Source organism: Chanodichthys erythropterus, chromosome 7 (genome assembly GCF_024489055.1).
Source record: "Chanodichthys erythropterus isolate Z2021 chromosome 7, ASM2448905v1, whole genome shotgun sequence".
NCBI lineage: Eukaryota > Metazoa > Chordata > Actinopteri > Cypriniformes > Xenocyprididae > Chanodichthys > Chanodichthys erythropterus.
Window position 1 is genome coordinate 7,929,441 of NC_090227.1, and position 16,406 is coordinate 7,945,846.

A 16,406-nucleotide genomic window follows, 5' to 3' on the forward strand; every position below is an offset into this window, starting at 1 on the left:
AAAGTTGTTAATTAATATTAAATTATACAAATAGTGAGAATAAATCTGAAAAGGTTTATAGAGCTATCAAAAGTTGGGGTGCCACTGTGAATTGAAAGTGAACTGAGACCCAATCACAACTAAACTGGGCCAAAAATAGATGTGAGTCCACTTTCAATTTCAGGAACAGTGTGAATGCAGTGAATTCACTGGTAACACTTTACAATAATGTTTATTAGTTAACATTAGTTAACTACATTAGTTGAGACAAACTAATAATAAACTGCACTTCTACAGCATTTATTAATCTTTGTTAATGTTAATTTCAACATTCACTAATACATTATTAATATCAACTGTTGTATTTGTTAACATTAGTTAACGCATTGTGAACTAACAATGAACTGCTGTATTTTTATTAACTAATATTAACAAAGATGAACAAATACAGTAACAAATGTATTGCTCATGGCTAGTTCATGTTAGTTAATACATTAACTAATGTTAACAAATGAATTTATTTGTAAAGTGTTACCAATTAACCTTTTCATCTACTTAAAAAGGAGTTTGATTTTTAAGAAAAGTCCTGAAGTATGGAAAAGTTTGATGATTGAGTAAGATGATAACTTTTTTTTTTTTTCACTTTGACACTTGGGATGATGGCTTTTTGAGATCTATAATAAAACTGAGACCCTGTTGCCCATATGCTGGAGTCCTCAAGTAGTTTCTTTAGAGGGAGACTCTAAAGATTTTTCTCTCCATTGTGTTTCCCTGGACCCCAGACAAGAAATGACTTCTCCCTTTGTCTGTAGTTAATTCATTATATGAGGGCAGCACAGAGGTGCTCTCTGAAACTGCTCTCAGAACAGTGAATGAGAGTGAGTGATAAGATAAAAGCAAGACTCTAGTTATCTCTGTTAAATTTAATTTGCCTTCCTGCTCTCTCTTGGTTTCAGAAAGAATGAAATGTCATTAGGAGTATATCTCATCTTGACTTCCACTCAAATTAACAGTATTCCGATTAAGGCCGTTTGACGTGCCATATACTTGGGTGAGCATATTAATCATCAGGGCATTCTGTCCTTACCAACACCAGCTATTTCTCTTTAAGACCCGCCTGTGACTAAAACATAAGCTAAAGGATATAAATGGATTTTAGCCGTACTTTTACATCATCTAATTGTTATAATTAACGGCCCTTTCATTGCTTTGAACAGTTAATTGGCTAATGTCTTTTGATAGCCATCAACGTACTAATCCTCAGATAATATCAGCCAATTAACATTTTAAATGACTCTATTGACAACACTATCTTTCAATCTAGATGTTAAAATAACAATGAAGGACAAGACTTGTTCATAGAGTGTAAGTAGGTCTATATATCAGTTCATTTCAGGTTCAGACATTTTGTATCCTTTTTTTTTTTTTTTTTGCATAACCGGAACATGATGTATACTTTATTTGTATGATATGTTTGTGTTCCTCATGACATATTTACAATTACATTCAGAACTTCAGAATACCAAATAAAATGTAAAATCTCAAATTCTCACCTAGTCAAGTTAAGTCACCTTTATTTATATAGCGCTTTTTACAATGCAGATTGTGTCAAAGCAGCTTTACATTGATAACTGGTACATAATTTGGCTGCACAGCAGCTCTTAAATAATAGTGTCAATGCAGGCAGATCAGAAGCACTGTTGAATAAATGTCAAGAATACTATTGAATATCAAATGTCTAGTGTCCCCAACTAAGCCAAAGGCGACAGCGGCAAGGAACCCAAACTCCATCAGGTGACATCAGGTGGCAAACAAGTGGTAAATAGGTGTTAAAATGGAGGAAAAAACTATCACTATAGTTCACTATCTTGCACTATGATCATTTAAACTTAGTTGTTTGTCACACCTCTGAGGAGTCCTGGCCAATCAGACATTGTCCTGTTTAAAGAGGGCCTTCCTCTGCCCCCAATAAAACATAAGTGTTAAATCCTGTTTGTGCTTCAGCAGAGAGTGCCATTTTAACATAATTTCTATTAAATGGAATACAATACATTTTAAACAGATTTAATTCAAGTCAGGATATAGGAAAGGGGGAAAGAATCAAATTAAGTCCAAATAAGGCATACTTTCAGCCATTCAGTCAAGAGTTAACACATTTACATGAGTTGTGAGTGTTCTAAAGCCTAACTGTTTACAGGTAGTACTTGTGGACACATAATGCAAAATGTATGTAGTTAAAAGATGTTTGATAAGTCCGTTAAAATTGTTGGAACAATTTTGAAGCAGTTTTATTTGTTCAGCAGTCTCTTTGGCTTTCCTGTGAAGTAAGGAAACAAAAGGGTCTGCATTGTCTCTCTGTTTCTTTGCTCTGATGATCAAAGAAACTTTGTCTTCTTGGGTGACCCTTTGGTATGTCGCTTCTGCTATCAGGAAGCATGTGTCGTAAAAGTAATCAGCCTGGCTTTATCTGCAGACGGGCCGGAGCCGGAACCTCAATTCTGAATTAGAATTATGTTTTGAAAGAATCATCTGAATGATTCATTTGTCTGGTTCGTCCACAGTTGCTACAAATATATATATATATATATATATATATATATATATATATATATATATATATATATATATATATATATATATATATATATATAATGTATATATATGAGCAATATCACACAAGTAGCCGTGCGATATGGCTGTATATCAGCACGCTGTGATTCATCCGGAAATTCAGCCATATCGCATGGCTACGAGTTTATACAACAGTTCGACGGCACGAGTGTGTAAATAAATAAGAACAACAACGGAGTGTCTTTAAAACCCTATTTTGTGCAGCACTACTTCCTTCCGCCACGGATTCAAATCTCAGGTTGTCAGTTGGACCAAACATCCGTTACTAATTCTAAAATGTCACTTCAGAAGTAGTAACGAAGGAACGTTTCAAAACTCAAGTTGTCAGTTGAATCAAGCCTCCGTTACTAACTCTAAAACGTCACTTTAGAACTAGTAACGAAGGAACGTTGAGTCGCTTCATTGAAACACATTGAATTTTGTACAGTATTAGAGAGAGAGAGAGAGAGAGAGAGAGAGAATAGGCTATTACCTGTGTCTGGTATATTGCATGACATTCATTCTTCAAGTCGATGTCCATAATATTATATCCTTTATACAAGTCCGTTTGAATGTCGGCTGAGGAAAGCGATCTTTGTCTTTTTTACTGCTTTGGGAATTTTCCATAGCATCCATTACTACACCACAGCGCTAAAACAACTTCCTTTTGCAAAAGTTCCTTTCAATTTAAAACTCTCTTGTGACTCCCTGACTAATTCTCCTGTAAAGTGTTGCCGCCATCTAATGGCGTATTAATGTAATGTTCACTCAATCCATATTACTTAATGGACATATTTATATAAAATAATATTTATTGATTGTTTATAAATCACTCAATGGCCTAGGACCTCAATACATTGCAGATATGTTCATAGAATATAAACCTAACAGATCACTCAGATCATCAGGATCAAGTCACTTAGAAATACCAAGGGTTCACTCAAAGCAAGGAGAGTCTGCTTTTAGCTGTTATGCCAGCCACAGCTGGAACCAGCTTCCAGAAGAGATCAGATGTGCTCCAACAGTAGCCACATTCAAATCCAGAGGAATACCCCTTTTCCACCAAGGCAGTTTGAGTGCTGGTTCGGAGCCAGAGCTTAGTTTCAAATCAGTTCTTTGTCTTTCGACACACAAAGCACCAGCTCCGAACCAGAAAAAGTGGTTCATAAGTAGCACCAAAACATTGCTGGGCTAGAAGTAAGAAGCGCTTGCATCAGGGGCTGGGTTACCGTGACCAACAAGAAACTTGTGACCGCCATTTTTGAAATAGTAGCTAATCGAGCTAATAGCAGCTCAGTTATTATCTCCGTCTATATACAAATTACGGCGAGCCGTGTTTGGATGCCGATGTAGGTTCACATAGCCATGAGCATCAACAGTAGTGAAACATCCGAGATTGTTGATTGAAGGCTTGATCGAGATGCATCGGAGCAGCGCGGACCGATTCAGCGGGTGCCACAGATCCGCGGGATCGTTTGTAGAGCATACGACTCCTTGTGCTTTTGGATCGTTCTCGCAGAGCTTTGATGTCATGCGCAGATCGCTATGCGAGAAGCCGATGCATCTCGAACAAGTTGGGTGTGTTTGGCGCTGCAGCGCTAGCTTTGCTGTGAAATATGAGATGTATACAGTGATGTAAGACCTGGCTCTGTGTTGGCTCTCAAGCCCGTGGAAAGGCAAACCAGTTCTTAGAAGGCTCGTCAGTCGAACCAACTCCGAACTGGCACTAGCACTAGCTCTGAACTAGCACCCGGTTCGTGCTGGTGGAAAGTGGGTATTAGAGCCGCTCTGATGGATAGATCCGTTCAGATCCGCTCTGACGGACAACAAAAAACTCCCTGAAACTTCCTAACTCTTCCATCCAGATAGCGAAATTCTCTGTTTTTACTGTTATTTCCATTTCTTATGCGTTCCATTTTTATTATGTATTTGGTTATTCTTTATGTAAAGCACTTTGAATTACCATTGTGTATGAAATGTGCTATACAAATAAAATTGCCTTGCCTTGATTAGTTTTTCTAACCATAACTTTTATTTTAGGCTAATTTGTGTATTTCACCTTAAAGAAACGGTTAAATATTTTCTCTGGCAAATGAATTCTCCATTTTTTACAGGATCATACTGCTTCGGAACAACACCCTTCGCATCATTAACTCCAGCCGCTCGGATGAGGGAAGCTACATGTGCCGCGCGGAAAACCAGTTTGGATCAGCAGAGTTGATTACCATGCTTCTGGTGAAAGGTAAGAGACCCTCATCAGCCCCCACCCCATCAGCCTAACCTCAGCCCGTGGTTAACCACAAGAGCAAACACATCGCCGCCTGACTGAGCCGGATGGAAGAATAGTTCATTTCAGCTTATCAGGCGTGAAGATGTTTGTTTTGCCCACTCAAGAATCTATTCACAGGAGAATTTACTGTCTCCTAGGACAGCTATTGTTGAGGAGGATGTTCTTCACCAAGAAAACAAATAATAACTTGAGGCATGGGACAGATTGTCTTGATTTTATCACTGTTGGCATTTGAGAGTATTTGTTGAAGGGAACCCTAGAGATACAAAGTTATGTTATGGGCAGAATCACTATTTCATAATGCATTGTAAGGCTGTTTAGTGAGTCTGTGGTAGATCAATCTCAAAGATAACAGACAATGTAAAATGTATAACGTGTGATCACATTAGTGAAATTCTATGGGCTAAAAAAGGTCCATTGTCCATGGTCAGTAGCATAAGTTTCTGTGCACCATTATCGTTATAGTTTTGGTGTGGATTCTGCTTTTCTTTTATATTTAGAACAATTATGAGAACTATAGAGTCTTTATCATCTCTTACCTATTGTTAGAGTCCCTCAATTGTCCTCAGTGTGAAAAGATGGTTTTCGCAGGACCTGAAGGATTTCTTTCTGAAGAACCTTGGGCAGTTTAACTGCTCAGGACAAACAAGGGACTCATGAACAACAATCACAAAAAATCTTTCATGTAAAATATCTTATTCAGGACATTACTAAATAAAAAATAGCATCCATTTTGTTTGATCCATATTATTTTGTTAAAATAATTAACATTTTGCAGATTCTGCAAGGGGTTTATAAACTTTTGAGCATGACTATATGTAGGAATGATTTTAAAAACAGTTCACAAAAATGTGTTTAAAAAAGGCACATGCAGTGTCAGTATGTTTAACTGTTTGTCTTCTGTTTGTCAAGGTCTGAAATACTGGAGGATGAACTTGTCTTTCTCAAAAGTCAATTTTGAATTTCACTGTAGTTTAATGATTCCAGTCACTCGTTCCACAGATGTTGTGGTGTTTAGTGACTGAGTTGAAAGTTTATGGCATGATGTTCTTATGTATCATATAATAGTTCTTTTGTTCTGATGACCAAATGATGTTCATGTTTCAGAGCCCATGCGGGTGGAGTTGAGCCCCATCCGGGTGGAGGTGACGGTGGGAGAGAGTGTGGTGCTCAGCTGTAAAGTCACTCATGACCCCTCGCTGGACGTGTCCTTCCTCTGGCTGCTCAACAACCAACCGCTTAACACCCAGCAGGAGGGAAGTCACTTTGAGTACATTCAAACAGTAAGTGAATTCACCTCAGTGTACTTGTGCTGATGCTATAGGTGAAATATAGATAATGAACTGGCTGTGCGTCTGTTTGGTGGTCATCTGGTTGATATTGTTTGGTGTTTTGTTGATTAATATTACTTAAACGGTGTTATTGTTGCAAGAATGATTACTGATTTATTGGTGCATGGTCTTTTGGTATCAGTCAGTATTAGTAGTTTGTAAATTATTGGCATGGATCTGATTTGGCCAAAGAAGCTAACACCCAACCCATCCCCCCCCCCCCCCCCCCCTATATGTAAATATATATTTTAAATGTATTAGGCTGGTTTTAGAAGAAGATAATATCTAAAAATTCTGGCAATTGCAACTACAGGCTCATTGGGACAAAATACCTTGTAAACATCAAAATGTTTCAGTTTACAAATCATGTACATGGTAAAAGTTGCTCTGAGTTCATTTCAAAGTATTGTATAAGGGATATACACACATAAGTCTTCATTAATTGATAATCTGCCCCTAATCATAATTCGTGTGAAGAAGGAATGAAAGTTGTTGCAGTTTTACTGCCACTACTGGTCATTTTAGCTGGAAATGGCAGTGAATTGTAGGCATAGGTATGTTTTTGCACATTTTAAAAAGTGTAGGTAAAGGTACATTTTTCTTATCAGCTTATGTTGGATATTTTGATTGTATATTAACTGTAAATATTAGCATTTTGTTATTATATTGGAAATAGGAAATAATAAGAGCTTTTTTTCAGCTGAAACTAAACTTTTTTATCATCATTGAAATATTAGTTTTATATCAACATCTCTCAGTATCAGCATTCTGATTTGAACTTAGTTTGGTTGATATTGGCAGCTAATAATATTAGTTATTACCAATTCAAACAGTAAATCACCAATATATATGGTATATCAGTATTAATTAACATTTTTTAAATTATTGGCATCAGGGATGGTGCAGTATACCGGTATTGACGGTAATTAATACTACACGTATAATAATACTGTAAATAATCTAGTGCCGATAACTATCTGGTTGACATTCCAACATGGCGACAAACTTTCTCTCTGCCTCTCTACACTCATATTTTAAATGTGATTAACTGGCCAAAAAAGAATAAACACAAAATAAAAAAAGTTAAAGATGAATTTTTGGTAACACTTTAGTATAGGGAACACTTAGAAACTATTAACTACTTACTAATTACTTACTTTTCAATAAACTCCTAATGTACTGCTTATTAATAGTTAGTAAGGTAGTTGTTGAGTTTAGGTGTTGGGTAGGATTGTACATAGAATAAGGTCATGCAGAATAAGGCATTAATATGTGCTTAATAAGTACTAATAAATAGCCAATATTCTATTATTTGGACATATGCATGCTAAAAAGCAACTATAGTTAAAAGACCCTAAAATAAAGTGTTACCATTTTTTTTAAACATTTTTTCAAGTATTTAACTGCTCGTATGGTTTTTGAAAACAGTATCGTAATAACTCTATCTTCAATCTGTTGCTCCTGAACAGATGGAGTCACAGTTACTTATTTTAGAGATGCCACATTGCACCAAATCCTGCTTTAACGGGAGTGAGAATCAATCCAGTGAAAGGTCAGCCAGGACCGTATGTCATCATGATGAAAGACCCGCTGTGAATCACACCATCATGTTTATCAGAGTCTCAGAGGAGCAGCAGCTCCACACACTCTCCGCCCTTCCTGCAGGATTGAGAACACTCCCTGATTACAGCACATCAACAGGCATTCTGCCGCCACAAAATCATCCAATGACGGGATTTCACATGCACATGCTTTTGATTGCTTTGCATTTATTTTAACCACATTTACTGGTTGTACTTTGCAGTGCACACAAATAAACAATGTGAGTAAGCAGCTGATAAAAAAAAAATAAAAATAAAAAATAGGCAAAAATAGTGGATTGTATGCAGTACTGGTAAAAAGTTTGGAATAATTAAATATGTTTTTGCTCACCAAAGCTGCATTTATTTGAACAAAATTACAGTAAAAACAGCAATATTTTTAAGTTTAATGAAATGTATCCCTGTGATGGCAAAGCAGAATTTTTAACAGCCATTACTCCAGTCTTCAGTCACATGATCCTTCAGAAATCATTCTAATATGCTGATTTGGTTATTATCAGTTATTATTGGTGCTCAGTTATTAATAATGGTTCTTCTTATTATTAACGTTACAAATAGTTTTTGATGCTTAATGTATGTATGTTTCAGGATTCTTTTATTAATATTAGAATTTTCAAAAGAACAGCATTTGTTTGTAATTGAAAACTTTTGTAACATTGTCTCTGCTGTCACTTTTGATCAATTTACTGTGCTCTTGCTGAATAAAGGTATTGATTTTTTTTTTATTCTTTGCATTTATTCTTTGCAGACTTTTGCATGGTATTATATCATGCTTTAAGCAGCAACATTTTCAACATTGATAATAATAAGAAATGATTTCTGAATGATCATGTGACACTGAAGACTGGTGTAATGATGCTGAAAATTCAGCTTTGCCATCACAGGAATAAATAAAATTCTTAAAATATATTTCAATAGAAAACAATTCTTTATATTGCAAGGTTATTTCACAAATACTGTTTTTACTGTATTTTTAAACAAATAAATACAGCCTTGGTGAGCATAAGACACTTTTTCTTAAAAATGTTACCAGTACTGTATATATTATTTCTGTTGTGACACAGTCAGAAGACAGTCCAAAAAATGACCATTTGAGGTCGTTTTTTTCTGGCACCATATTACGACCTGTACTTAGGGTTTTAAAGTCATGCGCCCTCTAGCTGGCGTAAAAATAATGACAGTGTCGTGTTACGTCTGTCGTCATGAAATGGCGTACACTGTAAAAAAAAATCCCTGTAAAATTTACGGTAAAAAAACGGCAGCTGTGGTTGCCAGAACTTTACCGTAAAAAATACAGTAGCAACGTAAAAAAAAAAATCTGTTAAATTTACGGTAAAATAAGGTATTTCATTAACTGATATCTGTTTTGTACCTTTATAATACACTGATAGTCACCAAACACAGTGGTGATAAAAGTCACATGATGAATCAAAGTTCATCACAAGCAGCTTTTCCACAAGCTGAGAAGCACAATACTAATATATAGAAGGTGCACACAGTGTCATTCACACACACACTAAACACCATCATGGTAACATGCATGAAATTTTAAAAATGCAATAAACATTAATTTAACAACATTAGATGTAACATAAAACCCTAATGTACATAACTGATTAGAAAAAAAATGAGAAAAACTAAGAAGAAACAGAGTTATTTCAACAAAAATATGTCAAATGTGAAGTGTCACGCAGGGAATTGTGGGAATGTCAATTTACAGTTTTTCACTGTAAATTTTACAATGAATTGTTATTTTTCACTTCCAAAAACTGTGAATTTAATTTTACATTAATTGGCATTAATTGGCATTGGCATTTTACCATAAAATTTCATTAAATGTACCGTTAGATCTATTACAGTTATTCACCGTATATAGTACGGAAACTTTCTGTAAACCAATTGACGGTTTTTCACCGCAGCATTTTTACAGTCTTTTACTGTTAAAATCACGGTCATTTTTTACAGTGTATGACCTTCATTGCCAATCAAAATGCCTGTTCATTTAAATGCAGTTTGTGGACTTTTTACATGGTCCCTCACCCACCACTTGTCCTATTTCCATTTAGCATTTTTTTATGAAAGACTACACCTACCCCAACCCTAAACCTACCCTTAGTGATTTATCATGATCACATGATCACAAGATTGCTTATTGTTGTATATTGCAATGCTCTGCCAATTGAGCTATGCAAACCCCAAAATATGACACAGATAAAAGGGAACAGTGCATTAAAATGAAAGTGTCCTGTTGTCGATAGGGGCGCCACTTTAGCAAACGCACCTATGGGTCGTATTTCAGGGAAGTGACAATATGGGCATATTGGTTGGAGAACATGTCGGTCAGAAATAGTTCTAAAAATGATGTCATTGTTTATAGGTCTTCCAACTCTATATTTTCAAATGGCGTTGTCATTGGGTTGTCAAACACATTAATAGATTATTAGGATTCTGGACAGCTAGTCAACCATTCCTAGAGAACATTCAGCAATTTGATTGGCTAGCTCTGACAATAACATAAACTACTTGTTTTTACGTCTCCATCATGAAGTCACCTCATCTCATGCATGCATTCATGTAACACCTATTACACATGATCACTCCTCAGCTCCAGCTACAGCTGACACAATTAAGTTCAAACCGTCTTGTGTCCTCTCAGTATCAGATTATAGGCATATTAATGTCTTCCTTCTGACTGACAACATCATTTGGTTCCCTTCACAGCAGCACTGAGCACCAAACTGTCACTGCTGAACATTCACTGTGATCTGATGTGGGAAGATACACGAGCCTGGGTTTTAGAGGTTTTATATTCGATTAGCCCACAATGGGTTTAATTGCTAATTGGCACAGCAGCTAACTGGGGGTTTGGGTTGTTTAGTGAATAATTCATGTAAAATTAGCTGATTAAATCGTCCATTTATTGTTCCTTTTTGCACTAAATTAGCCGGTGCTTTCATCCAAATCAACATGCAAATGAGATTAAAAGATTTTTAATTCTACTTGATAATTTTCAAATTCAGATGGCAATTCTTTATCCTGTTTATTACCTCAATTCAAATACAGGAATTGTACTGAAAATAAACTCAACCTTTACACAACCTTTACTGCTGTATAAAGTTCCAAATGTCCTCTGAACTTGGATTAAACTAGTAGAGATTGATTGATTTTTTTTTTTTTTAATAGGTTAAAGTGCTCATGAATGAGTTGTATAGAAGGACTCAACTGATGTTCATTCCACCATCGAGGTGCATTAACAGATCTATTCGCATTAGTCATATAAACTGAATTATTTATTTTTGCATGTTGTTCTCATGTTGCCTTTAGCTTAATGAATACTTAATGAGACACTTATACCATAGAATCTTCTCATGAACCCCAGAAAATGTCTGTTCAGCAAACACACCCGGAGTAGGCACAGTTTACTAGAATATTCATAGCACATTTTCATTTGAAAAAGAGAGTATAATGTTAAAAAGAGAGAGAGTTTGTGAATAGTGGAGGTTATTGTCTACTCTTGCTTTTTTTCTTAATCATTAGACAGAACCAGAAAGAAAAAGAGATGTATTTTCTTTTAATGCAGTAGGCATTTTTTGTGAATTCAGTACATTCTGGTGTCCCATTATTTCTTGCTTAGAGGCATAAATCTCATGTTATTTTGTTGTACAAACTTTTAAACATGTTTTATAGACTCTAATGAGAGTTAGTTGACATGTAAGTGCAACATTACTTATAATACACAGAATATCTAAAAGGGAACATCAAGATAAAGTGTAACCTGGCATTATACACTGTATTTCAATAATCCTTTTTAGACATTATACTAACTATAAGTAACTTTGCAACTACATGTCAACTAACTCCCATTAAAGTATTAGTAGACTTTTTAGGTTAGTGTTATGGTTAGACACATTAACCTGCAATTGTCCAGATCACTAGTTCTTGAATATTGTTTTATGTGGTCATAAAATGCATTGTAATTACTTGAGTATTATCTAGTCACTTATGGTCTAATGGACTAATGGTCTAAATCACTACTAGTTCTTGAAGAGTGACTACAGTAGGTAACACTTATTATAGGGATGTAATTAGGGATGCATTTTATGACCACGTTCAGAATAAAGGTCAGAAATTGTCATGTGTTTTTCCGTATTCTTCATCCTAAAAATTCTTCACAGAAACCTTGCACACTTAGTCCAATGCATATTAAAGGTGCCCTAGAATCAGAATTTGAATTTATCTCGGCATAGTTGAATAACAAGAGTTCAGTACATGGAAAAGACATACATTGGGTTTCAAACCCCATTGTTTCCTCCTCCTTATGTAAAACTCATTTGTTTAAAAGACTTCCGGAAAACACTCGGATCTCAACATAACACCGACTGTTACGTAACAGTCGGGACCATTAATATGTATGACCCCAATATTTGCATAATGCCAGCCCATTCGACGCATTAGACAAGGAAAGGCAGTATTAACGGCTGGATCTGTGCACAGACAAGGTAAGCAAGCAAGAACAACAGCGAAAAATGGCAGATGGAGCAATAATAACTGACATGATCCATGATATCATGATATTTTTAGTGATATTTGTAAATTGTCTTTCTAAATGTTTCATTAGCATGTTGCTAATATACTGTTAAATGAGGTTAAAGTTACCATCATTTCTTACTGTATTCACGGAGACGAGAGTCGTTGCTATTTTCATTTTTAAACACTTGCAGTCTGTATAATTCATAAACCGACTTCATTCTTTATAAATCTCTCCAACAGTGTGTAATGTTAGCTTTAGCCACAGAGCACAGCCTCAAACTCACACAGAATCAAACGTAACCATCTAAATAAATACTTTACTCACATAATTCGAAGCATGCATACAGCATGCACGACGAACATCTTGTAAAGATCCATTTGAGGGTTATATTAGCTGTGTGAACTTTGTTTATGCGATGTATATATAGTCGAGAGCTCGTGTGGCAGAGGAAGTGCATCTCTTAAAGGGGCCGTGCTGAAAAAATCAGTGCATAGTTAATTATGCCCCAAAATAGGCAGTTAAAAAAATTAATTAAAAAAAAAATCTATGGGGTATTTTGAGCTGAAACTTCACAGACACATTCAGGGGACACCTAGGACTTATATTACATCTTGTAAAAAAAACAATCTAGGGCACCTTTAATTAATCTGTTGTGGGAAAAAATGAGCAAAACAATACAAAATGAAGTCTTCAAGCAGTGTTTTGTTGTCCTCTCCCTTCTTAAAAAGAGAAAAAGAAAGAGGAAACATCCTAGTCTCAGCCTCAGATGTCTGATGCATATGGCACACTTAACTGGAAACACTTCAGGAGTTTTGAAGTTGTCATCTGGTTGATTGAATTTCTACAGGATGTCCGGGAGACATGTGTGTTGCGTTCTTTAATGCCGTGATTCCAAACACAGGAAGAAGAACACTGTTGTGTTTACAGCTGTGACAATGAAAGCTTACCAAGATCAGCTAAACGCTGGATTGTCAAATGTATGTAAAATTTGCAGCTCCATTGTTGCAGTAAACTTGCACAACTTTATTGAATTAATATTTTATTAGATGTACGCCAGTCTGTTATTGTAGGCACATCAACTTTGCATGACGCGGAACAAAAACTGTCGATTGTGTTGCATGTCAGTCAAACATCCTGTTAGGTGGTCCTTGGCTAACGAGTCCAGACCTTCTGCCGCCAGTCTGAAGGTTTGGCTACGCGAGACTAGGTCCATCTAATCCTGAGATTGTGTAGAGAGGAAGGAGAGTTCCACCTCCTCATCAAGGAGCTGTGGGATTATCCCAAGCGATACTTCAAGATGTCAGTGGCTCAGTTTGATGCTTTGCTAGCGATACTGGAGCCACATATTTAAAAAAAAAAAAAAGCACCAATATATATGTATTCCACACTTTGTTTGTCATACAGTGCTTTGTGCTGCGAGACTAAGTGGATGAACTTGTCAGACGCCATTCTGGATTTTGGTGTTTGCTTGTACGGTGGCTCTGAATTGTCAAAACACCTCTCAAAATGCTTGATACGGATGTGGAAAACACAGAGGATTGAACCAGATCTGAATTTTTTTATGACTTTTGAATTTGTTTCGGGCTCAGTGTGCAAAGACCTTAAAAAGACACAATTGCTCATGTTTCAGACTAGGGGTGTCACAATATACCAGTATTGACGATAACTGTGATATTCAAAGCATGAAATATCGATATCGTGTTAATTTAGGGTGTGACGATTATACCGGTATTGGCGATAACCACGATATTTAAAATGAATAGGATGCTTATGATATCATGACTGGTAAATACTCCAGCGCCAGTACCTGGTTGAGCTCTCAGGTGGCAGTTTTGCACCTTAACGCTGACGCCTGTCAAACAAGAAGAAGACGCAGAGTGAGAGGCTCTGTTCACACACCTGAAAAAAGTAAATAAGCTCGACAGTATGGGAGTTTTTCGGCTCCTTAGAAAGCCCAATCCGCAGGTGATTATTTTAAGTACCGCGTTTTCTTTATTCGTCTTACTCAGCGTGATGTAGATATGCATGCAGTTATTTGCCCTCAAAATTCAAGATACACGGGCATTTTTTGCCCCAACATTTTTTTTGTCATTATATCATATTATATGATGTAGTTGTTTTACAATATCACACGAGCAAAAGTGCAGTTTTCCCCAAATCAGCACAAATGCAATGTTCCTTCAACTTGTTAAATGAACAATGCGAGTTAACTTACATTTAAGATACAGCTGTTAATATTGTTTGTTTTTTTCTTTATTTCGTCAAAGAAATTTCAAAATGATGAACAGCAGAACAGAACCCCCATGCAACAGAAATGTTTCTCACGGTGCGTTCACACTTGTCATGTTTGGTTAGATTAAAATGAACCCTGGTGCGATTGCTCGGTTAGTGCGGTTCATTTGAACATATGTGAACGCTGCCATCCGAACCCTGGTGCGCACCAAACAATCGGACCGAGACCGCTGAAAAGATGTGGTTCGAATGATATATGAACGCAACACGGATCAAAGACATGTAAACGAACCAAAAACAGGAAGACGAGACCCTAAAAAGGACAGAATCCTCACGCATGTCGGTTTTTCTCGTAACAGTCACAAGTTTGCCCATGACAGGCATCAGACGCGCGTCTTCACGCAACAGATTGTTTGTGTGTGTGACGGATGGATTCCCGCCGGTGTTTTGACTACTTTACACATTTTATAAGCTCTTCACGAGTTCCCAGCTGGCCAAAATACCATCACATGCAGGCTACGCACACACAACGAGCGCATTTACCTCAGAAAACAGCATTGTTTTGGATGTTCGGTAAGTTCCGTCTCAAAATAGGCAATACGTCATAAAATCCAACCAATCACGTTGTGAATGTATCCCTATGCCTTAAGGTTCGGTATCTTTTGGTTCAGTGATAAAATTGCCAATGTGAACGCTAACCGGACCAGGACTAAATGTTTTTTTTTCTTCTTTGGTCCGGACCAAATGAACCAAACGAACCGAACTACAAGTGTGAACGCACCCTTACTGACTGAATCCGTGTTTAGAACGAATGAATCTGAGCTTCGTTCCTGAATGAATCAGTCATTTGAACAAATCGGTTAGGTTGACTCACTCACTCATTAAGATAATGACTTGCTGCCACCTACTGGCAGTTTAAATTAGTTTCATATTTAAGGGACATTAAAAAGTTAATATTAGAAAAATTCATTTAAATATTAAATTAAATTTATGTAGACAAATTGTAAATGCTGTTTAAATATATTAATGTCACTTCTCATTCTGTGTCACCTCTGTATTACAAAGATGGATTTTGTTGATAATGATTTCATTTGATTGGAAACAGCCATAATGTATAGGCTACTATGCTAGTATTATTTTTTATTTCTTCGGGTCTTAAAAAAAACTTAAATTTGACTTTAAAAATGTGCAGCAACCCTGAAAAAGAAAAACTAAATAAAGTAAAAATTATTTAGACTGCTAAATTCCCCCCCCCCCCCCAAGGATTCTATAAATATCGCGATATATCTATACCGTGATATTTTTTGGCCACAATAACCGTGGTGTGAAAAATCCAATATCGTGACAGCCCTATTTCAGACACAGGTTAATGTTGTGATTAGTAATTATTTGGTAATACTTTATAATTTGTCATAGTTAATTATAAGTTCTTAATGATGTCAATGATCAATCATTATTGATTTCCTAATGTTGGACTATCTTCATCCTAAATGTACTGTTTCTTATTAGTTAACACTATAGCTGAAGTGTTTATGTAGTACTACTCATCAAGTTTTGTTTTCTGTATGCCAAATAAAACCATTTTATCCAGAATATTCCTCACAGGCAACACATATTCTTTGAGATAGTACATGGCAGACAGTGGTGCAGCACCCAGCTGTCTGATTCATGTGCTGTAATTTTAATCAGCCCCTGTACTAAAGAGCTGCCTGTAGACCTTGAATTATTCGCAGTCTCGCCTGGGGCGTTTCTCATTTCCAGAGAAGAGCAGATTGAGAAAAGTAATGGCGCGCGTGCTCTTAAACCGAACACGAATCTCTTAATCCACACAA

The 16,406-nt window shown here is 36.3% G+C and overlaps 1 protein-coding gene across 1 annotated transcript in view; it reads left to right on the forward strand.

The window, feature by feature from the left end:
* cntn5 (contactin 5) overlaps window positions 1–16,406 on the forward strand; it is a 204,115-nt gene that overhangs the window by 147,899 nt on the left and 39,810 nt on the right. The window contains exons 11-12 of the mRNA XM_067388973.1: window positions 4,704–4,831; window positions 5,987–6,162. Coding sequence (XP_067245074.1) covers window positions 4,704–4,831; window positions 5,987–6,162 — 304 coding nt within the window. The remainder of the gene's footprint in view (window positions 1–4,703; window positions 4,832–5,986; window positions 6,163–16,406) is intronic.